This window comes from Etheostoma spectabile, unplaced genomic scaffold (assembly GCF_008692095.1).
Source record: "Etheostoma spectabile isolate EspeVRDwgs_2016 unplaced genomic scaffold, UIUC_Espe_1.0 scaffold546, whole genome shotgun sequence".
NCBI lineage: Eukaryota > Metazoa > Chordata > Actinopteri > Perciformes > Percidae > Etheostoma > Etheostoma spectabile.
Window position 1 is genome coordinate 446,498 of NW_022605626.1, and position 23,533 is coordinate 470,030.

The following is a 23,533-nucleotide window of genomic DNA, read 5'->3' on the forward strand; positions in this document are numbered from 1 at the left end:
GTATTTTTAGGCTGAGAATGAGAAGCTTTGAGTTGGACTCCCTCACATGTCGATGTTTAATTGAGATTTCATTGTAAGTGCATATTTGGTTTTCATGTGTGTGTCTTTGTGCGTATGTGATGATGTGATTGTAATGTTGATGCCTATCTTGGCCAGGTCTCCTTGCAAATAGATTTTAATCTCAATGGGTATTACCTGGTTAAATAAAGGATAAATAAATAAAAAAAAATGGTAGGGATATTGTCAATATTCTACAGTCCTGACAAAAGCTTGTTGCTATCATTTTGTAGAAACACCTGCTATTAACCTGACTTTTAATTAATCAATTTGTGTAAGAATAGCTCATATGAAAAGCTAAACCTCCAAATGATGTCAATGCACTGAAATAAATTAGTTTCACTAAAAAAGATTTATTATTTAAACAAGACCGAAAGGTCAAATTTTGGCAAGACAAAAGTTTTGTCGCCTCAAGAAATTGAACAAATTTACTACAAATACTAAATATGTCAGCAAATTAAATAGTGGTGCTGTGAGATTCAAATTTAATATCTTGTATGACTTCCATGAGCTTGAAGGACTGGACCATGCGGTTTGGCAAGGATTCAGACCATGTGTTGATGAAGTCATCAGGATAGATAGGAAGCTCCAGAGTTATCAATATTTTTGGTTGGTCTTCCATGCTTCTCTTTCATCCTCCCCACACTATGCTCCATGATGTCATGTCGGTGACTGGGCGGCAATCCTGGACATCTGGATCTTCTTCGCCTTGAGGAACTTTGAAGTGGAGATGGAGTATGCGATGGAGCACCATCCTGCTGCAGAATTTGGCCTCTTTTATGGTTGGGAATATAAGAGGTAAGAAGATGTCTTGGTATTTGAGACTATTGATTTGCCTTCCACTTCTGGGCCCTGATTCCACCATGGAGGCCACTTCGAGACAGAATCCGACAAACTGTTCTGGTGACACAGGGACTTAGGGGACAGGTCTCGTGGAGCTCTGCTGCAGTGGAAATGGGCTGGCCTTGGATTTTCGAGCCAAGAAACGGTCCTCTCGAGCAGTTGTCTTGCGAGGTCTGCCTGACCTGGGCTTGTCAAAAACACTCCAGTGTCTTCAAATGTTTTGTATCCTCTGTCCTTGACGCTGAGAACACATTGAGGTGTCGCGACATCAGCAGTGGATCTGGTCTTCAGCCTCTTGATAATCCAACCTTTAGTCTCAGGGGAATCTTAGGCATGTTTGCAGAGGTAGTTGCAGTTGATGTAAGGTCGTTGTACGGGGTTGTTCTTATACACACCTGAGACCTGATTGGCCATTATTAGTCCCAGGTGAAGCTCATATGACAAGGAGACAAACATTATGTCTTTGCAAAAATTGACTCAATGGCTTTACAAGCTGGGAATATTAGAATACTTTTTGACTAGTTTTTTTTGTCTGAAACATTACAAAAGCAGTTGGGATTAAAATGAAACATTTCTTGTAAATAAATCTTGATTAGAAATATATTTCAGCGGCACTTCACGTCAATTTGTACACAAGCGACAAGACTTTTGTCAGGGACTGTATAATATGGTGCTTGGTATCGTCGGAAAGGGGACCCTTCAGGACTGAATCTGTCTGACAAACACAGAGGTCACAGGACTCCTTTAAACCAGAAACACACAAAAACTGAATTTAACATAGGGGGTTAGTAACTTCATAAGCTGAAAAAGTGATTTGGCTAACACCCTGCTCTGCTATCGGGATTCTTCTAGTGCTAGGGGTGTATACATTGCCAAAATTCACTATGAGAGTTTGTCCCCCCAGATGATACCAATGGTCCAAATTAGGGGCTCATGGACTAAATGTGCTGATATTATCTGACAATCTGCAATCTGTTAGATGTCACGTATTCTGTGTGAAAATGTGAAACTCTACCTGAAGGTGGTGCTAGAGTCCAGCTGTCAGTCTCTAAATGGAAGTGGTGTGTCCACAACCTGGGGAGCAGTAGTGCCGATATCCCAGTAGAAAATGTTTCTGCCATTATTATTATATAATTATTATTAACAGTGGTCTCCCACAGCACGGTCACATTTCTGGGGGAAACCCTGCAAAGTATGACACTAGTCATTCTATAAAACTGCATTTTGTTAACTTTTTTTCTGCTTTTCGAACTGTCAATACTTAAATGATGCGTGGCCTGCAACCTGCGGTGCCTGCTGACATCGCCAGCTGGCTGATGACTGGAGGGGCTTCGACCTCATTTAAGAGACCCTGATCAAAGTTGTGAGCCCGGTGACAAGGGTCTTTCTTAACGAGGGCCCGGACTGGTGGCAGCGTTAACAGTTTCTGATGACAGAATCATGGAAATGTAAAAAGCTTTAAGACAGAGTCCATAGGGCTCTACTCTTGTCTGCTGCTAAACGCTGACTGGACATTAGAAAATACGACTAGGCACTGGGCAATGCTGCGATTTAAAAATTCTAAATCCAATCCCTATTCTTCCTTTTGATTCTGGTTCTTTGAGGGATGGAGTAGAAACGGGTCACGTGCTTGTGTCACAGATAAGAGGAACCTTTGATTTGGATTCAACGGTGATTTCTTTAGAGCGCCGCTTACTGTGCTCCATGGCTGCAACACAACAAGCTCCTGGAAGTACAGCGGTCGCTACGGAAACCAACACCTGCACGTGTTGAAACTAGAAAACCGAAAAATGTTCACGACTCCAATAAAAAAGCATTCCAAGTTGGAGCCAGTTGTTGATGCCCAGCTCCCCACTCTAAGTCTTAAATACATAAGAAAATAATCCCCACTGGCTGAAGCTAGCTAGGGTCCAAAACCCTGATGTCACTATTGTATAGTCATTTTTTTTAAACTCAAATATTGTCATCAGTTAACGCATCACCGAATCCAGGCTGGACAGCCTTGAAATGGAGTGACAGCACCATTCTTTGCCAAATAAATGCAACTTTAAGACAATACTTCAGTTCATCATTGTTTAATAAAACTTCCTTATAATACTAATTCAATTGATGCTGTTTTGTTCATGTTTTGTAAATAAAACCTATTTATGAGACTAAACTTGGGCTCAATAAGCTACAAAAATAACTGACCTATTAAAACGTGACACCTCAAGTCACCATGCAGAGCAACAACAGACATATGAAAGCAGGCGTGCTATTGGTTGTTAATGCAGACCGCACACAGAGCAGCTGGCAGGTCCACATGTTACACTTCACAGCTGTTAGCACAACATGGTTACAATACTGACATGACCAATAAATTAGACAAATAACAAGTATAAAATAAGAAGTTAGTCCGTGCATTATAATGACTTGGTAATATTGCAGACACACTTGGAACAAATGGAGTGAAAAAGCAATATAGAACAGCTCAACACAATACTGCATCCACACAGAGTTCTAACGGCTCCAAGGCCTGCTGGGATGGGGGGGTCGCCTTTCACTCACAGAAGCTTAACAGCAAAATCAGCAAGAAAGGCAGCAGTGAGTATGAATGACACATGGAGGACGGTTCGAGATTGCATTAAAACATCTGAAAAAGAAATATATGAATACACACGGTGTGTAAACCTGGAGCTGAGGCCCTGGACGCTCTAAGAATCACATACATGTTTGCCCTTCAGTAGTCTGGATCAACGGCAGTTCCTCCCAGAGACAGGAACGTCTCTCCCATTCCTCTCTCTGGGTGACTGTTCTCTACGGGAAACAACTTCAAGATCACAAGTTACACACTGGAAATGTTTTGCTTCTTTTGGTTTTCTTTTTCCTTTCCCAGAGTGCATCTGTGGCGAAGCCAGACCTTACTCCATAGAGCTGGACATGCGAGAGCTGCCCATCAGTAACAAGAAACATTATCACAGAAATGTCAAATATACAGTATGTGGGAGGTCATCTGGACCTGACTGTGTAAAATATCAGCTGTTGGTAGGGGTACAGCTGTGAATAATCCTGTTCTGTTGGGCTCTGAAGGATCAAATTAAAGACTGGATTACAGGAACACCCCTGATACAATCGCTTCAAAGTAAAGATTAAACTTTACAAGACACCTTTAAGTTCACATTTTCTACCAATTAGGGTTAGGGTTCCTGTCCCAAATCCCAAGTCTTCCAATGCTGAAGGACTGCTTGTTGCCGGCCTGAACCAGTTCCACGGCGACTCCTCTGAGTGGCTCCATCCAAGAAAGATGCTGCTTTACACACACTGTGGTTGGAAGTCAGCCTGGTTCCCAGGGTTCCATGGGTCTCATTAGAACTGTCCTCGGTCAAAAATAAAACTGCTGATTAAAAAGATCCAACTTCTAGAGCAGATTCAAGCTAAAAGGAACAGGAAGCTGAAGTAAAGAGCTGCCATAGTTACAGAGGATACACGTGCACTGTAGGCTCAACACCTTTCCCCTTCCCAGTGTGCTCAAAGAAGAAGAAAAAAAAAAAAACCTCTCTCGCCAACATCTTTCAGTTTGTTAAGCAGTTTGTACTTGAAAAAAAAAGTGAAATAGTGGAGGGAGAGAGAGAGAGAGAGAGAGAGAGAAACCAGGGCTGGGTATCAAACCTCTCTGTGGTACCAACTGATCAAAAACAGCCAAGGACCCAGAGCGGCCAGGGATGGGCATTTGAACAGAAATGCTGTGTGGGTTATTTCTGTTTTCACCGACCCATTTCCCGAGAGCTGGAGATGATTCCAGTGGCAGCGGGAGTTGTTCCGATGATGACCTGTCTGTGGGAGATGCTCTACGTTTCCACGGTTACCATTGCAGCAGCTAGAGTAATGGCAGCCAGACAGAATTCCCAGAACCCCTGTTACATACAGAACTCTCTGCAGCTGAGTCCCAGTGTGTCGCTGGGCTTCACCGGACACGTGGAAGGAGGAGGGTTTCAGATCACACACAGGGGGGTTGGGGGTTCTATTCATAGTAAGGTATTGTTCTGGTGTTGCTCATTAACATGAACCGTGATACCCAGCCCTAAACAACTGGCCGACAGGACGTCAGCAGTGATCACAGGAACAGAACAGTGGTACAGCGTGTGTGAGGAACATCTGTGGGAACAGGAAGCACACGGACACAATCCCAAACACAGAGTGCACTCACAGCCACACCGCTATATTACAGTAACATCGAGAGAACAATGACGTCATTCCCCATCAAGATATGCTAAGTCCCATAACATGACATTTCCTAACATGAGCTGGGAGGACTGGCCCTGTGGTGCTGGGCCTGGCCAATCAAAGAGCAGCAGCTGGGCCTGGAACAAGGAAGCATGATGGCATGATGGTCAGAGCGGCCTCCATCATGCTTCATCTTCAGGCTGGGCGGGGTGTCTGGCAACAACACTTCACCATAGTTCAGGGGAAATGAATAGGATGAGTCCTTTACCTTTTCCTTGACCAAGAAAGGTTTGTTTTGTCCAACAATGGGTCATTCCATTCATGTTGGACATAGTGGTTTCACCCGGAATCCCTCAGGGTTCTGCTTTGATCTGCTCTTAGTGGTTTCACTTTCCTTTACAATTCATCAGCAAAACTAACACATAGAGACCATGACATATTTGCTGTTGTAGTTTCTTCCTCTCGGGGTGCTCAGTAGTGGTGTATGGGTCTCTCCTGCGGGCCGGTGTCCTCAGGCCTCAGAGCTCATGGAGGTCCTGGTTGGACTGGGTGGGAGGCGGGCTGCTGCACTGTGCTCCGTGCGGAAACTGTAATCATACTGACAGAGGACAGCCACACATCAGTCCTTTGGAATGTGCTCTGGGAGAAAGCATCCCAGTCTACACTGGGTGCATCAAATCATCTGCAAAACACCTGGGAGTCCCAAGATGCAATCAGACTCAGGACTACACTGGCCTCTGGTGGACCCCGGGTGTCAGTACAGGAACATGTGCTATGACCATAAAAGGCCATGTGGGTTCATGACAACCCCAGATCCTCATCTGCTGTTAGAGATGCCACTGCTTCCCACACATTCATCAACTTACCGGATCATTGATGTGTATTACAAGTTGCTTCTTTATACCAATATTGCTTAGGGTCGCTCAATATATCTTTATTATTTATCTTTTTTAATTGTCATTGCAAAAACTGTCGCAATAAACACAAAAGACAATCAGAGATAGAAAATAACAGAAGAAAATTGCCTTCATTCTTTTTCATTGCTGCCTTTAATGTTCTATTCAATGTTCAATAAAAGAATGATGGAAATTATTTTCTGGAATTATTTGTTTTAAACTTGTTATAAAGCAGTTTGTTCTATTTTAGCAGAATACTGAAATATTATCTATTATAATACCTGTTTATTTATCACAAGTAATTTTGTTATCACGATATTCAACGTTACCGCATATTTCCCTCACATCGTGCAGCCCTAATATTGCTACAACAAAGTCCAATGTCCAACTATGAAAATGAACTTCATTCACAATAAATTGGAAATCTCCTACATTACATAATGTTGTAATATTAGCAGAACTACAGCCCCTCCACCTTAATGCCACCTGTCTACTCACCTCTTTCTCGATCTCAGCCAGGGACTTGATAGTAATGCCCATCAGATCCACCTGCTGCAGCTGGACAGGGACACAAACACTTCGTTAGGGCGGACTCCCACTGGGCCCAGTTTAACCGGCCGCTTCATGTGAGTAGTGTGGTCGCTCTGGGCCGCGCCCCGGCCCCTGGGACAGAGGTGGGCCAGGACCTGGTCTGGTTGGACTCGGCACGGTACACATCAGTGTGATCATAGTCTATATCAACGACGTTTCAGTTCCGCCGGATGTCCGTCCCCGTCCTCCGTCTCTGTGTTGGCGTTCTAACCTCCAACCCTGTCCTCTGTCTCAACGTTCTAACCTCCGTCCCCTTCCTCTGTCTCTGTGTTGGTGTTCTAACCTCCGTCCCCTTCCTCTGTCTCTGTGTTGGTGTTCTAACCTCCGTCCCCTTCCTCTGTCTCTGTGTTGGTGTTCTAACCTCTCTCCCTTCCTCTGTCTCTGTGTTGGTGTTCTAACCTCCGCCCCTTCCTCTGTCTCTGTGTTGGTGTTCTAACCTCCGTCCCCTTCCTCTGTCTCTGTGTTGGTGTTCTAACCTCTCTCCCCTTCCTCTGTCTCTGTGTTGGCATTCTAACCTCCGTCCCCGTCCTCTGTGTTGGTGTCCTAACCTCCGTCCCCTTCCTCTGTCTCTCTGTTGGTGTTCTAACCTCCGTCCCCTTCCTCTGTGTTGGCGTTCTAACCTCCGTCCCCTTCCTCTGTCTCTGTGTTGGCATTCTAACCTCCGTCCCCTTCCTCTGTCTCTGTGTTGGTGTTCTCCGTCCCCTTCCTCTGTCTCTGTGTTGGCATTCTAACCTCCGTCCCCTTCTTCTGTCTCTGTGTTGGCATTCTAACCTCCGTCCCCGTCCTCTGTGTTGGCATTCTAACCTCCGTCCTCTTCCTCTGTGTTGGCATTCTAACCTCCGTCCCCGTCCTCTGTGTTGGCATTCTAACCCCCGTCCCTTCTCTGTCTCTGTGTTGGCATTCTAACCTCCGTCCCCTTCCTCTGTCTCTGTGTTGGCATTCTAACTCCGTCCCCGTCCTCTGTGTTGGCATTCTAACCTCCGTCCCTTTCCTCTGTCTCTGTGTTGGCATTCTAACCTCCGTCCCCGTCCTCTGTGTTGGCATTCTAACCTCCGTCCCCTTCCTCTGTCTCTGTGTTGGCATTCTAACCTCCGTCCCCGTCCTCTGTGTTGGCATTCTAACCTCCGTCCTCTTCCTCTGTCTCTGTGTTGGCATTCTAACCTCCGTCCCCGTCCTCTGTGTTGGCGTTCTAACCTCCGTCCCCTTCCTCTGTCTCTGTGTTGGTGTTCTAACCTCCGTCCCCTTCCTCTGTCTCTGTGTTGGCATTCTAACCTCCGTCCCCGTCCTCTGTGTTGGCATTCTAACCTCCGCCTCTCCTCTGTCTCTGTGTTGGCATTCTAACCTCCGTCCCCGTCCTCTGTGTTGGCGTTCTAACCTCCGTCACCTTCCTCTGTCTCTGTGTTGGTGTTCTAACCTCCGTCCCCTTCCTCTGTCTCTGTGTTGGCATTCTAACCTCCGTCCCCGTCCTCTGTGTTGGCATTCTAACCTCCGTCCCCTTCCTCTGTCTCTGTGTTGGCATTCTAACCTCCGTCCCCTTCCTCTGTCTCTGTGTTGGCATTCTAACCTCCGTCCCCGTCCTCTGTGTTGGCATTCTAACCTCCGTCCCCTTCCTCTGTCTCTGTGTTGGCATTCTAACCTCCGTCCCCGTCCTCTGTGTTGGTTGTTCTCACCTCCGTCCCCGTCCACTGTCTCTGTGTTGGCCTTCTAACCTCCATCCCTGTCCTCTGTCTCTGTGTTCTAACCTCCGTCCCCGTCCTCTGTCTCTCTGATGGAGTTCTAACCTCCGGTGGACTTTTGAGGACTATGGTTAACTGCACGTTTCACTCCCACCCCCGAATGCTGAGTGGACCAGCCCAACCTTCCCCCACAGCGCTGTGTAGGAAGGTCTGTCTATGCGAGACTAGTGTGATCACTAAACGTGCCCAAGGACAGAGCTGACGTGCACTGAATAAGAAATGAAGCTGTTAGGAATGCAAATGAGCCACAAAGCAACCATTACAGAGACGGACGCCAGTGAGCTGTACGAGAGCGCTTCACTTCCTGTTTTCAAGCCCAAACGTTTGACATAAGCGTGACGTGGCCCTGAACGTTTTACTGCTGCAGTGTGAGTGCAGACCAGCGGGGGGTGAGGGGGGGTGAGGGCAATCATGCTCGGTTCAATTAGCAACTGGGCCAAGTGTGAGTACGGCCTCACTTTAACTTCAACTCCATTTTTGTACTGTTATCGATAGATAAACAGGTCATTATTTTACACTGCTTCTATCAAAGTCCCCTCCCCCATCAAATCTGTGATCAATCGCCATCAGGCTGACCTGTCTCCAGAGAGCTAAACGTTCAACAGGCAACTTACATCAGACGAGGCACAGGCAAACTTCTCGGAGATCATGAAAGGGACTCCATCCATCGCTGAAACAGTTCAGAGAAATGGGTCAACAGCAGCAACACAGTAACACAAACATTTATGGAATGTGACACAAACACAAATAAAAAAACAAGAGTAGGTGAACTCCTGATGTCGGTCATATGCTTCTCAATGATTAAATCAATTCAACAATATCATCACGCTATTTTCAACACTTTGTTCTGGATTATTCATCACAAGTGTTATTGTCCTATTTCAGTCACTGTGTGTGTGGGGGGGGGGTAATGTCCAGGCCAAACTGGATGCTGTAGTAATGTACACAAGATGGCAGTGGCCACATTTGAAGTACTGTGTGGTATTATAGTCCATTCCATTTGTACTCGGGATAGGTCGCATTCTCACACTCATCTCAGAGGTTACTAAAAATATTTTTATCTGATATTTTCATGCTACAGTTGAGATTAAAAAAGGCTGAACCTGTTGAAAAGACTATAAATATCTAAGCCTCCCAAAGAGAATGGCAGAAAAAGAGACTGATGAGCTGCACTAAACTCCGAGGCTGTACTCAGGCACAGCAGGCTTTGAGCTGAATGCTAACCCCCCCCCCACCAAGCTAACATACTGTAGCAGGTCATATTTAAAATGGATTATCTGTTCTGTTAGCGTGCTAATTTACTAATCAGGAGTAAACACAAAGGCTGATGGGAGCATCAATATTTCTGCAGGTATTTGGTCATAAACCAAAGTATCTGACACATTTTATTGTTTATTTGCTTGCCGGCTAACAACTATTCACGAAGCATTTAAAGCTCTTCCAGGCAAACTGGACATGTAGTATGAAAATTATGCGAGTCTTCCTTCAGGATGGATCGGCACATTTTCAAAAAGACACTTGTGATTTGGTGGAGAGAGAGGATGTTGAGAAGAAGACCAAGTGCTGACCTGAGATAGCATACAGGTTGGAGTTCTGGTGCTCATAGTCTGGCCTGGTAGTGTTCTTCCCTCTGAAGCTGGCTGGGAGGGTCATGGAAATATGTCTAGGGGCAAAAAGAAAACAGACATATACAGCATCTAGTTAGTTCAATGGAGACAAACCCCTGAATCTATGTACATGTCTTCTGCTTTCCAGTAGAAAGCACCACCTTTTCCTACCTCAATTAATGCACATGTTATAACGTCTTTCGGGTCAGTGTAAAAGCAGGATACATGTGTCCAAACGCGTCATTAGAGGGGACTCACTTGAGCATGGGAGCAGGTGGGACAGGCGCAGAGCTGGAGGACGAGCTCACGTGGACGTTGTTGGTGGTTGGTGTGTGTGTGGAGTCCTGGGCCCGAGGGACGGTCCCCATCCGGTACCAGATCCCCATGTTGTTAAGCTCCCTGGGAAACCAGCACATAAACATGCTGAAAAGACTTCTTCAGATGAAGAAAAGTTACAGGCTGAACAGAAAGCAGGGGTGTACTTTGTCTTTTTCTCCAGACCCTCAAAATGTGAGTTCCAACCCTATTCGTAGTCGTGTTGGGTCTCTTTTTCACATCGTTTGGACCATTATTATTACCATATCAGTGTCTACAACATTGTAAAAGCTAGGGCAGATATACTTTAAAAGCTTGCTAGAGAAGGCCATCTACAATCCTCCGATCTGAGGAAGGTCCGTCAGTTACATAGGGTTAGGGTAAGTGGTTGATGTGCACCTAAACCTTATAATGACCTGACATGTATTTCCAGAGATGCTCCAGGCCCTCACCTAGTGACACAGTGTGTTTTTCACTAACACATGACAGAGTGGAAAGGTTCATCTTAATGATCCATGTGGCTCGATATGTGGGAGAAAGTTCAAACTGCAAGAGTGGAACAGTGGTTTCAACTACAGGCCAAACTGCTCCAATCCACCGGGATACTACACTACTGGTGCTACTACAGGGGCTAATGGACAACTATTTGTCAAGTCTAATACCAAGACTACTGTCCCATCACGTCCCGGGCTGCTCACCCTATGAAGGTGTACTGTGGGGGGGCCTGCTTAGAGCGTCCCAGGATCCGGATGTCACAGATGGCGGCCTCTGTGGAGTCCCGTGGGATAAACTTGATGCAGAGACGCCTCTTCCTGAAGGCTTGTTCCTCTGTGGGACACAGACAGACACACAGGCTGCTCATCAACAATACAGCAATGCCAGAGAGGCTCTCTGAAGCCTGACATCCTTGGCGAATAAAGGTTTCAGTTGAATCATTTCTGACAAACAGTGTTACCACACAGAGATGTTACAACTAGGGCAGGGCACCACATTCATTACTAGTTAGGCACCGAGCGAATTGCCTCTAAAAGTATCAAGTATGGAAAAATGCCTCGCCATTCAATACCCAGGTCCATCACCTAAGGAGTAAATATCATCGTTAGTGAGCCAATCAGCATGCTTCTACTAAGATCTAAGAATGTCTGTGATTGGCTGTCTAACATTACACGTTACACAGAGACGGCTCACTTAGTACGAGCTGAAAAACAAATACAAAGCTATGTGCTGTAATGTGTAAAAAAAATGTAATTTAATGAAATCGGTATCAAAAAAAGTATTGTTTAGGAACTGGTATCAAAGTCGAGGTATAACTTACGGGTGTCAACAGTCTCTTGGATGGGGATGAACCCCACAGGCAGAGTGTCCTTTATATCGATCAGCTTCATGTCCACAAGAACATTGCCCAAATGGCTCTATAAAAGAAGAAAGAAAAGAAGGAGACATTGAAATAAAGTGGGGACTGAACGATGCATGTGTGACATTAGAGTGTAACATGCATGGCTGGTGGGTGAGGGCAGTTCCTTACATTTTCCTTAGAGAAGACCCTGGTGAAGCAGAGGTAGCGCGTCACCTTGGATTTGAAAAGGCCATCTTTCCACAGGTCAGCATCCAGGCCGTCTGTTGTTGCAGAAACCTGGAGGAAAATCAGTTATACTCTGTGGATGCCAAAGGATTCTTTTAACCCGTCAATGACCTATTCATGTCATGGCTACAGTAGTTCAGAGTAAAACATGATCATGACAACCACTGCAGCTGTAAAGGTGACAGGTCAATGTCAGCTGTCTACAATGGGCCCAGTTCTTTCACAGTAGAAGGACATGGGAAGTCCCCTGTGTAGTGCTACAGCAGCTGCTGTGGGCTTTCCTCTGGTGGAGCGGAGAGGCTGGATTGTTTCAGACAGCAGCAAAGTTTACTGGACACATTTCAGGATTTGTGGCACACTAAGAGTAACAATTAGATGTCAGTACATCCAGCAGCATGCTGTGGTTGTGTAAAACAGCGGAGGCGGTGGGTGAGAAACGGCATGTAGACAGAGCAGACTGAACTATTGCTTCCTACACATTTATGGCTGTAGAACAGGTAAATATTGATGAAGTATTGGCTTTTTACTCACAAAGGTTTTATTGCACTTAGAGTAACGAGTGTTACTGTGGTGGTCATGATAACAGCTTTAGGAATTACTTTGACCTATGCCATCTAAATCGATGATTATTTGGCATGGTCATTTTGTGGTTGTAGTAGTAGCTATGTGTCCTGAGTACAGTAACTTACCACATCATATCCAGTGGGGGCCCTGTTCCTGGAGGCTACTACTCCCACTCCAGTGATTGGGTCCATGTGCATCTCTGGCAATGCTTCAGAAAGGTCCCGGACCTCAGGCATCTTTGTTCTGCAGCAAAAAGCAACAGAACAAAGTCACTTCTTGGAAAGTGGTCGAAGGATGTGGGTGAAGGGGGAGTTCACCTGGCACCTGCATTTCCCTCTCTCGTACCTACGTTACCCCAACTGAGAGTATGTCCTCTAGAACAGGGGTCTTTGATAGTTTAGGCCAAGGACCCCTTAGCTAAAAGGGAGACAGAGTAGGAACCCCCTACAACATGTACTGTATGAAAGGAAGCTGCATTAAACTGGGTCATACAGATGAAAAGGTATGGCAGTGAATCCTTAAGCTTGACTGTATGGCTACCATAGTAACCGTGTCTTCAATGTGTAAAATAACAGTTTCTGTCACAAATAGGCCGATTTATCTTTGCTATTGAAATGTTAGATTCATGTTAATGTATATTTTCAGACATACAATAATGTGGAATTTCCTGCTCTAGGCCGCTGGTTGTCAACATGTTTGCCTGATGGTTTCCTGGTTCCTGGTGTTTCCTGTATTCTCCGGACAGCGTTAACCTTTCTTCTTTTTGACACTGATGAGTAATCGGCACTTTAACCTTTTCTCAGACGTGATGTTCTGTTCAAACGTTCCTTTCAGTGAACTGACCAAGACGTTTTTGGTGTCCAAGTTTGTTGAAGTGAAAACCCACCGTGAGAGTGAGATGAAAACCAGTTGAAGATATTTTAATCTCCTCAGTAGGAATGCAGGGGTTTCCCCGCCATTATAATGTTTATGTAAAATCATTAAAACTAACTAACTACTGACTTTCCTAAGATCTAATGATTATAGTCGTTCCCAGCGGACTTCTTTAGTAAGATTTGTCTTTAAGCGTATTTATTTACTATCTTCCCTAGCTTTTCCACTGTTTTAGACACAGATATGGAGATAATAAATGGTCCAAAATGATGTGTGGAATTGCATAAAAACACAGAATTCTCTTCATTTTCATTTCCCCTAAACCCCCCGCCAAACACAAGCTGCTAAGTCTTCCCCAAACAGAGAGAAAACACTGGCATGGTTAGCATCGCTAAGCCTCGGTCCTGATTCACAGGTCCTACAGCATCCCCTGCTTTAGCCTGTTTTAAAATAAGTGGGACAATCATTTACTAGATGAACATCATGCTGTGTTGAAGAACACTTCAAACTAGAGATTGAGGTAAAACAAATCAATGTTCATGTTCAAAATTAAATGTTAATCTGCAATGTTCCTGTATGGCCCCAGTGAGGGTACCGTGTGACTTGACTGAATGCTAACTATCCTGCCTCGTGTTGTGCCATAGCAGCATATTAGTAAGAAGCCAGCAGGGTGGGCTTTCCACAGAGCAAGAAACCCTCCTGGAGCTGCCAGGACAACAGAGGCCCCCTGCATAGCGTCTCCTTGACTACCAGAGTCATCTATTCAGGACTGGGACACAAAGAGAGGAAATAAAAGGCTGACTGACTCAATGTTGGTTTGTCTCAGTTAAAAGGACTTAAACATCTTCAAACAGCCAAAGAGATTTATTTTTAAAGGGGTTTTATGGCCCCGCGTTGTGCTCTGGGACCAATCAAACAGGATTACCAAGGTTAGGGCAAATATATTTTATGTTTAAAGGCGGAGCGATAAGTCTGCCAATCCAATAGAAGGAAATAGATGTACCCGTCTGAGAGGAAGTGCTGCGTGACTTAGCGTGGTACCAATGGCAGCAGATAACACCGAGGGGAAACATCTCATCTGAAGTCCTTCTATGGAAGCAGAGTTGTCAAGCAATGCACCATGTTCAGATGCAAATAACAAACCCACTGATTCTTTTTTATAGAAACCGAAACTATTAAGGTCAATCATCTGTAAAAATGAATTAAAAAGTTTGACTGTAGGGAAAAGAATCGATTTCTAATAACTATTATATATATCATTTTAATACATATAATTTTAAGCTGAACCACTGACAGGTGTCTGTTCTCTGCTGTCCATGGAAGTGACTGAGTTGAACGAGAGACTTCACCAGGAGAAGGCCGTTTCAGCCAGGCTCGGCAACACTGGCGGCCACCTGTTGAATCTTTTAGTGTTCTGTCATGTAAATGGTCCTCAAATGCTCTGATCAAACATGACAGGCCAGTACACAGATGGTACATGGAGGGAAAAGTAACAGTACAACACTTTTCTAACCACACACACACACACACAGACACAGGGCAGTATTTGGTTCCTACTGTGCCAGAGGGGTCGCCCTTCCCTTCTCCCCACAGTTGGAGAACAGCTGTGAGTGAAATAATAAATGATAACCCTCATATTGCAGTTGAATTATTATCTCTGTGGCTTATGAAAATGGACAGTTTCCTGAAACATTGAAGGGGGGTGCAGAGGGGGTTGCAGCTACTAATTTGCTGTCTGACATTTATATTTCTGAATATCAAATAATGAGGCAAATAGCAGCACCACCACAGCATCTAACGTTAACTGTACACAAGGATTCAGAAAGCCCCATCAGCCAAGCCACTTCAGTTATCCTGAAGGAGGTTCAGGAAAAGAAACTTTGCAATAGTCTTTTCAGCTGAGATGAGCACAAATGATGAGCCGTGTACTGGGCGCAATTGGTAATTATCCTGAAATACGGGAATTAGTTCAGCTTACTTCCTCTTCATGTGTGGTAAAGAACTACGGTTCACACGCTGCGTCAGTCTCCTAAAACTTTGGTTACTCTGCAGAAAGTTGCTTTAAAGATAACTCTGTACAATTGTTTTCATTGCAAATGTTTTGAGTACCAGAAACCGCTGTGACGTGGTTAGGACACATTTGCTGTGGAGAAGAAACAAATTAGGCTATTCAGAAATTGATGGCGAGGTCACTTGGCTCTGTGGGGCGCAGGACTTCTCTAAACTCCCCAATCCACTGCTCTAAAATGATGAATTTAGCTGTCAAAATCGGAAACATTTCCTGGGGGGAGAAATCGTCCGACTATTATTCAGATTATTTGTGTTATTCAGCACCCCTGGTCAAAAGTAGGTTCCCACGCACCTGCTGTTACCTGGTAACCTAGTATTAACCAGCTCCCAGGGGCCCAGTCCCCAGACACCTTTCTGTCAATACATGAAAATTAAAGAAAGGCATGTTTAATAAAACGTGTTTAGGAACCGTTACTGTGGCCAAGTTTACCACTAAAACCATCTGGTCTGAATGCTTTCGCTTTTGTGGTGATTTTTACTTTTTGCTTATGAATGCATTAAACATGTTTGGTCTGATCTTCTTTATTCATAATTTGGAGGAAACAAAACCTGATTGTATTCGGTGAGCCTTAAAAGCAAATACTTTTTTACATCATTTACAAAGAATTTAAATTGAACTTTGCTTGTTATTTTGTGAAAGCAGCAACTAATGCAGAGACGCCATTCAAATAAAGCCGTCTAGTTTAGTAGAAAACACTATGTATATGACAAATTAGTTTGTCTTCATTGCAAAGACTACTTTTATAATGTACTGCTGCCAGTTGAGTACAAAGCGGAGACCGCCTAACGTTAAGAGCAGCACTGCTTCGCGTGCAGAACTAGCGTTAGCTAACGTTACTACGCCCCGACCCGCATCATTAGTCTCAAGTATCTCTGTAGAAGAGAAAAGCTTCAGTGTGTCCTCTTCACACTGGGCCAGGCTGGTTCAACACAAACAGCTAACTAACCCAGCTGATAATATTGACCACCTCAAATGATATTAAACATTTGTTTCTCTTGTTCTTTTCAAACGGACCGTGTTTGAACGGCAGCGGAGATATCTGGTTAGCTATGCGACACAGCTAACATGCTGCTAACAAGCTAGCTAGTCAGCTAGCGTTAGCCCGCTGGTAGTAACAACACAAACGGCCAAAGCTGTGTGACGGTAACGTTGGCTCGGATGTCCCGGGCCTGCCCGGTGGGCGAATGTTATCCGCCAGGCGATATAAGAGATCACCATACATGTTTTCCTAAGTACCGATATGCCACCGTCAATAGCAGATATCTAGTGTCGCTTAAAAGCCCCCGTCTCTGCCGTGGCTGCTAATGTTAGCCAACTAACGTTAGCTCAGTTACCTTATCGTTAGCGTTGCCTAGCGAGGTTAACGGTCTCCGTGTGTTTTCTTCCGTGTTCTCCTCTCTCGTGCCTTTTCACAGCTTTGGGAACATTCGCCTTTTTAGGAAATTGTTATAATCAGCGAACCATTATTTGCATTGTGGTTGTCCAGCCAGCGGGTTTAGGAGGATGCCATCCGTGGAGCTGCTGGGAGGGATTGGGAAGGGAGCCGGGGAGGGACCACTTAACCGACTGGAGGAGCCCCCACTCGCGCCCCGGTGCCGACGTATTGAACCCCCATGGAAACACTTGAGGCAGTGTTGGGGTTTTGTGCGCTGAACCGGTCTGTGGCTGCAGAGACTGCCTGCCTCCAACCTCCAACATGTATTTCTCCAGAAAAAAAAAGAGTTAAATGTGGGATTGCAGGAGAATATCAAGCATGATCATTCACTTTTCTTTTAGGTGTACACGGCTGGAGAACCAGACTGCTCTGTCAAAAAAGCGAGAATAACACAACGTGCAGTTCAGCCCAAAGTGTCCCACATGCGCATACTAAGTGTCATCCTGTAAGTTCTTTGGGAGGACAATGGCTCTGGGGAAAGCTGCAATACAGGCCGAGCAATCAGTCTGTTTCAAACAGGTTTGGAATGGGCACTACAGCAAGGCCTGCAACACGACCCAGGGCAGGCTAGGAGACAGTGTGGGTGCGTAGGGGCTTGGGTGTGGCCGCCCTGGGGCTCCGTGCCACTCAGGGGCCCCTCAAACATACAAATTGACAAGGACACAGTGGTTGGCAGGTTCGCCACCATGAAGGAGAGGAGGATGAAGATTTAGAGAGGGACCATGATATGTAGATATTTGTTCTTGAGGATCGCTAAGCAGACAACAAAATGACAAAAAACAAATCTTCTTTAAGAATTTATATTTAATTACTTATTAATGTCTGGGGGTGGCAGTAGCTCAGTCCCTAGCGAGTTAGGTTGGGAGCCGGAGGGTCGTTGGTTCAAGTTCCCATACGGACAAAAGTAGGCCTACAGAGTGTGGATCGGTAGCTGGAGAGATGCCACTCCCCCCCCCCCCCCCCCCCCCCCCCCCAGCCGCTCAGGCTTGTCCAGCTGGCAGCCCACTCACTCTGACATCTCTCCATTTGTGCATGATCAGGTCCTTAGCGGGTGTGTGTATTTCAGGCCTGTGTGTAGTGATTACTAAATAAGTTATTACGTTTTCATCCCAGCACCTGTTTCCTATGTGTCACTGCCTATGGAGTGGTAAACAAACTTTGTGTTCAATATATATAATAGTGTATCAGTTATGTACTTGGCGTGTTCAGCACCTTCGCTGTCCGGGCTGTTGAAACGTTGTAACTTGACTGGCAAACTGTTTTCTTTGTTCTTCAATACAAACTTGTCAAAAAATGTGTCCTTTCTTTGTGTTTTATTGGACATTTAGGTGTACTTGGCTCAACAAGTGACACATTGTAACATATGCATTCATTGGATATTTTACCAGTTTTTTTAACGGTTTTAATTTTGAAATGACTTGGTAGCAGAGGGCCCCATTATGAAGCTCCGCCCCCACTGCACTGAGAGTCTAGCTCCGCTCCTGTGTGGAATTAAATCCCAAGTATGGGCTGAAACAGCTTCCAGCAATAATACTCCCAGACCCCCTGCCCATATTTAAGACCTAACGCAAATAAACAAGGCCTGAAAACAGACACAGTGAACATGGAAACAAAGAACACTGATGTACATTCACTTGAGAGAAAAAACAGGCTCGGTTTCTCAAAATGACAAGTCGTGACCTGAAGGTTCTTCTGAATGAGAAGAAGAAAGCTTTCAGGTCAGGGGACAGACAGGAGCTCGAACTGGGGGGTAAAGACTTTTCCAGGAGGAAGCTAGAGGCCAGACAACTGAGCAATGTGAGGGAGGTGTGGACGGGGGTGAAGGAGATCCCCAGGTGTGGTTGGACCCGTGTTCAATGTGACGTGGTGGGGAGTGGTACGGGGGCTCCACAGAGGACTGGGCTGCCTCCTGTTCCCCTTATACACCACAGACTTCCAGTACAACTCAGAGTCATGTCACTTAAAGAAGTGTTGGGTGTATACAACATGGACTGGAGTGCTGGTTGACACCTTTGTGGAGAGGACTGGTAAAATGTTGGAGATGTTGTACGAGTCGGTTGTGGCCGAGGTAGTTACGTTTTTATTCCCAATTTCTATGTTTGTACATTCTATCCTTTGTATTTTTCCTCTTGACTTTTGAATAGTTTGAATAGTGCTTGTATATTCTGTATGTGTGCTCTGTGTCTGAGATTCTGCTGCAGTGGCACATATTTTTCCAATTTGGGATCAATAAAAGTTTAAAAATGATGAGGTGATTTGGAGAGGAATTTGAATTTGATTTGGAGAGGAACATCTTGCATGTTAAGATTTATGAAATCAAACAGAGCTGGAGTTTGGAAGTGAATTATTTGAAGACTATTGAAAAGAACTAAAGAATGCTGTTGGGCACTTTTTAGTATTCTAGTTAGATCATAATTTAGTTTTTCTTTTTTTTAAATCTAAGAATGTAATAGCTCAGTCAGTGGGGAACCGGAGGGTCACTGATTCAAGGCCACATACGGACCAAAGTATGGTGGTGGACTGGTAGCTGGAGAGGTGCCAGTTCACCACCTCTTGTGCTCTTGAGCAAGGCACCAAACCCCCACCAAACTGCTTGGGACGCCTTTCCATGGGCAACCCCCCGACTCTGACATCTTCCCATTAGTGCATGTATAGGTACTGAGCATGAGTGTGTAGTTCAGGCCTGTGTGTAATAACAACAGAATGTACATTTTAATTTCCCCTTGCGGGAATAATAAAGTATACATCATTATTATAACCTGAAGCGTATGAAGCCTGGTGTTTCTTTAACTGTCTATGGGTGTTACACACGCCGGTCCAGCGGGCGGCGCTGTGCAGTGCAACCCGTTGGCTGGCGAACCGCCATGAAGGAGAGCAGAAGAAGAAAGTTGCTAGGACTGCTCCTCAGCAGCAGCAGCATTTGTGTTGTGATTTTGCTACTGTGCAGTTGTACTAATGGGAAGCGTTACTGTCACTACTGGGAGTAAGCATGGAGACAGCGGACAATGTGGACATTTCTTTCCCTTATCGGATGTGACTTCTCAAGGTGGGACGCCGTCATGAACCAAGGTTAACAGAGATAGCAGCTGTGATAGCAGCTAACGTTAACCAAAGACAGCCCCAGAGGTATAGCTAGGCTTCACTAACCGAGAAACAACTAACGGTAGATATAACAATGTCATTTGCACTGACATTCGTCCTTACATCTTTTCACGAGCTCAATACCGAGGGAAACATAGCTAAAGTGAAGCCACGTTAAGTTAGCCGATTAGCGAGGTTCACAAGAGCTAACCAGCTAACGCCAGACTAGCTAACGCTATTTAGTCATGTTAAAATCATTAGGCATTATAGGCAAATCATAAACCACTTCTTCTTTTAGAGAAGCTGACCAAGCTCGTCGACTGCAGCTTAGCATTAGCTGTTGTTAGCATCAGGAGGAGGAACTGTAGGAACTGGCTCTTTAAGATGAAATAAAGGCCCGCACACAATGGAAGGCAGCGATGTGTTGCTGTCATCTGGTGGAGCTCGTTTAGCTAACGTTAGATGACGTTACCTATTACCACTCCGTTTCCTCAGGCAGGCTCAGGTTAATGGAGCTCGCATCATCTCCGTGTGGAACTTACCAACAGCTTTGTGTTAACACTGTCAATACTCAAAGTAATTCTTTGGTAAGAGGCCGTGTGTTTACAGGTCATCACAAGTGGCCAGGAGTCATTGAGAAGAATGACAATGACATCACAAATCCCATCGGTGTTTGACTTCTGAGTGGCACCAAGCAAGGCCAAAACACCTGCATGGGCCGAGCCATTGACATTATCTAGTATGTTGGTGTGACCTGTTGAATGGCACATGATTTATAAATGTACTAACTGGATGTATGAAGAACAGTCTAATCCGTTTTTCCATATTTACACTGTAATGTTTAAAGGGCCTACATTATACATGTATGTATACATGTAGGCTGACTGTTAATATGGCTGTGTTACCCGCATTGGACACATTATAAATCTGTGGAGCCTTAGTCTTCAGTGTTATTTATTAATTGGCTTGATTTTGGTTGGGTTTCAATCAAGTATTGTACTGTAAAACATTGTATCCAAAAGAAGTACTACAGTCATTTAGTATCACACAACCTTGCAGTGAGGGGACACAATAAAAACCAAGAAGCAGCAGGGTTTGTTAATTGTACATGGACTGCATTTATATAGCACTTTCATAAAAGCTCTTTACTATTGTTGCCTCTCCTTTACATGCACACACACACATACCAACACATTGACAGATGGACTCGAGGATCAGACTGCCGACCTGCCTCCTGTTCAAATGTGTATCCTCCAAGCCTTAGCTGAGACAACCCTGATGACATCACAGGCCAATCACTGCATGTAGTGGGCGGGAATGTCAGATGGTCACAGAAACGGTCTTCCCTTCAACTTCAAAAAGAATTGTTGCATGACATGCTTTATATCAGTAGCCTATGAAATGTTAATACATTTTTTTTTCAAGGCCAATTCATCCTCATGCGTTAAATTGGTGCCATGGCTACGTACGTAGGTACGTGTAGATAAGGACCCTACGCCACAGCCTGATGTGATTCCTCTGGAAAAATGTAACTACATGTCGCTGCGACGCAGAACTGTCGTTGGTCCACTCGGCCGTGGCTTGGAAGCGTTGCATTCCCCCGACTCATCTCCTGGTTCTCCTTCTCCATCAACAACATAAAATCAAGGAGAGGGTTAACTTCTCCTGCTGCAGATGTCCCACCGTGGACAGAAAGAACAGAGGAGACACTTTGTTTGTCTCACTATGACTCTAGAGTCACTACTCACTCTGAAGATAATCCCAATCAATCTCTCCCTCACTCTACCACACACACACACACACACACACACACCGGCCTTGCTATTCTCTTATTGTTTTGTTATTGAGAAGAAGAACCTGGAAATATATTATAATATTATCACGGTGATACGCTAGAATGATGCAGAAACCAGGGCACAAATATAAACAACAGGCTACTTACATAGACTACAGCTAAAGCTCTGCATGAAGGCCCCCGCAGAAGCCTGAATCCACACTCTATAAGTTAATTCAACCTTTCCAGCCTGCACCCTGTAATAACTGTTTTTTCACTCCAAACAGGTACGGGTGGCGTTCCTGCCTTCGAGCGGAAAGATTAATCAAGAGAAGGAGATGGAAAGGATGGCTGCTCTCCACTTGTCATCAGCCGCTCATTTAATACTCTCAGAGAGAGACTGAAAGGAAGAGAACAGATCCTCTGGCAGGAGGGTGAGACACAGAGAAAACATCCACAGCTACCAGCCACTTTTTATAACGGAGGAAATGGCTTTCTTGGACAACCCAGCCATTATTTTGGCCCACATCAGACAGTCTCATGTGACCAGTGATGATACAGGGATGTGTGAGATGGTACTTATAGACCAGGATGTGGATCTGGAGAAGTGCCAGCTGGCTCTGGTACCTGGCAGCAGCTGTGGGTCAACGGGGTCCACCTCCCTGAGTGAGGGGGACAGCAGCGTGACAGACAACCACGCCTGTGACCTCTCCCAGTCCATGGACATTACCTCCAGCTGGGACTTTGGCATCCGTCGGCGCTCTAACACAGGTAGGCTCATGTCCCGGCTCTGGCTGGTTAGCAGGGCAGGCTTTCTGTCAGGCACACCCCCGCCCTGTCGCTATAGCAGGGGCCGCCAGAAAGCCTCTTCTGCTGTTTTTTGGAGGGGGGTTGTGTGTCTAATCTGGGCCAGTGGTTTAGTGAGGCTCGTGTCAAATTGTGGGCTATTTTAGGCTGTTGGAGCACAAGTGGAAAAGCTTGGGGTTAGATTGCAGTTTACTGTGTAAGTGGTGTTAATTGCTTTGAGCTGAGTAGCACAGATCACATCAACAATGATTCCTTTCCATGTTGGGTGGCATTATACTTTGTAAATCAAGCAGCCAATGCCAGATTGCTCCTTAATAATGATTTCATGGTTAAGGATGCAAAAGTTATATACAGTACTTTTCTAACCCATCAGTATCAAACAATCAATGTAAACACAAAATTTAGTTTGACACCACCACCAGCCTTGTCCCTCCTGCGTCACCTGCTGTACCAATGTTTTGTTCAGTTAAGGAGTGCAGCACCTTTCTCTCCGTCTACGTTGATAGGATAAGTAACATATGAGCAAATCCGCCCCTTGTCCTTTGTGGCCAACAATCCTGCAGAGTTGTAATTTGTTCCTTTGTGTGTCCTCTATAATCAGTAACTCTTTAGCCCAGTCCCAAAGTGAGCCCTGAGGACTAAAGTCTCCCAGACTTAACTGATCTCCGGTGCTAAGTGAGTGAGTGTGTGAGGCCACATGGGCTCCGATAGGTAGAAATGGGATTGGGACAGATTGGGACAGCACTTCACCAGATCACATGTTACCACGGCAACATTTAACAACAATCATGTTGCTGACACTTACCGGTTTGGGTGTTTTCATTCCTTTTCATTTGGAGACGGCTGCCTGATTCCAACTTTATTCAAACTCTGATTTTACAAGCTGGACAACAGGTCCGCTCCACTCCGTGGTCGTGTGGCGTGCTGTTGTTTACCTTTGTAATTTCAGGATTTCCCCATGGTCTCCGTGGTAAACATCACAACGCTTTGAACTGTGGGTAATTCCCTTTGATGAAGTCTGCATTGATGCAGACTCACAGAAAGGGCTCGGTGAGTGTACTCACACCCTTTGAAATTGGACATTGGGGCAATCCTAAA

General features: G+C 45.1%; 2 protein-coding genes across 6 annotated transcripts in view; one reads left to right on the forward strand and one right to left on the reverse strand.

Annotated features, from left to right (window-relative positions):
- Nucleotides 1–2,959: 2,959 nt before the first annotated feature.
- mvb12ba (multivesicular body subunit 12Ba) lies at nucleotides 2,960–16,948 on the reverse strand. Its single transcript, XM_032511935.1, has 10 exons — nucleotides 16,673–16,948; nucleotides 12,520–12,637; nucleotides 11,774–11,881; nucleotides 11,564–11,660; nucleotides 10,947–11,076; nucleotides 10,192–10,332; nucleotides 9,895–9,989; nucleotides 8,941–8,996; nucleotides 6,498–6,557; nucleotides 2,960–5,701 (listed from the first exon to the last, which is right to left on the reverse strand). The coding sequence occupies exons 2-10, from the start codon at nucleotides 12,628–12,630 to the stop codon at nucleotides 5,615–5,617; spliced, it is 885 nt and encodes a 294-aa protein (XP_032367826.1). The 5' UTR covers nucleotides 12,631–12,637; nucleotides 16,673–16,948; the 3' UTR covers nucleotides 2,960–5,614.
- Nucleotides 16,949–19,621: 2,673 nt separating this feature from the next.
- Nucleotides 19,622–23,533, forward strand: part of mapkap1 (MAPK associated protein 1) — an 18,848-nt gene continuing 14,936 nt past the window's right edge. The window contains exons 1-2 of one of the 5 annotated variants that reach the window (XM_032511937.1): nucleotides 19,622–19,819; nucleotides 21,916–22,399. In XM_032511937.1, coding sequence (XP_032367828.1) covers nucleotides 22,117–22,399 — 283 coding nt within the window. In that variant the 5' untranslated portion in view covers nucleotides 19,622–19,819; nucleotides 21,916–22,116. Of the gene's footprint in view, nucleotides 19,937–21,915; nucleotides 22,400–23,533 lie in introns of those variants that run through there. The other 4 variants (XM_032511939.1, XM_032511940.1, XM_032511938.1 and 1 more) reach the window with 4 other exon arrangements.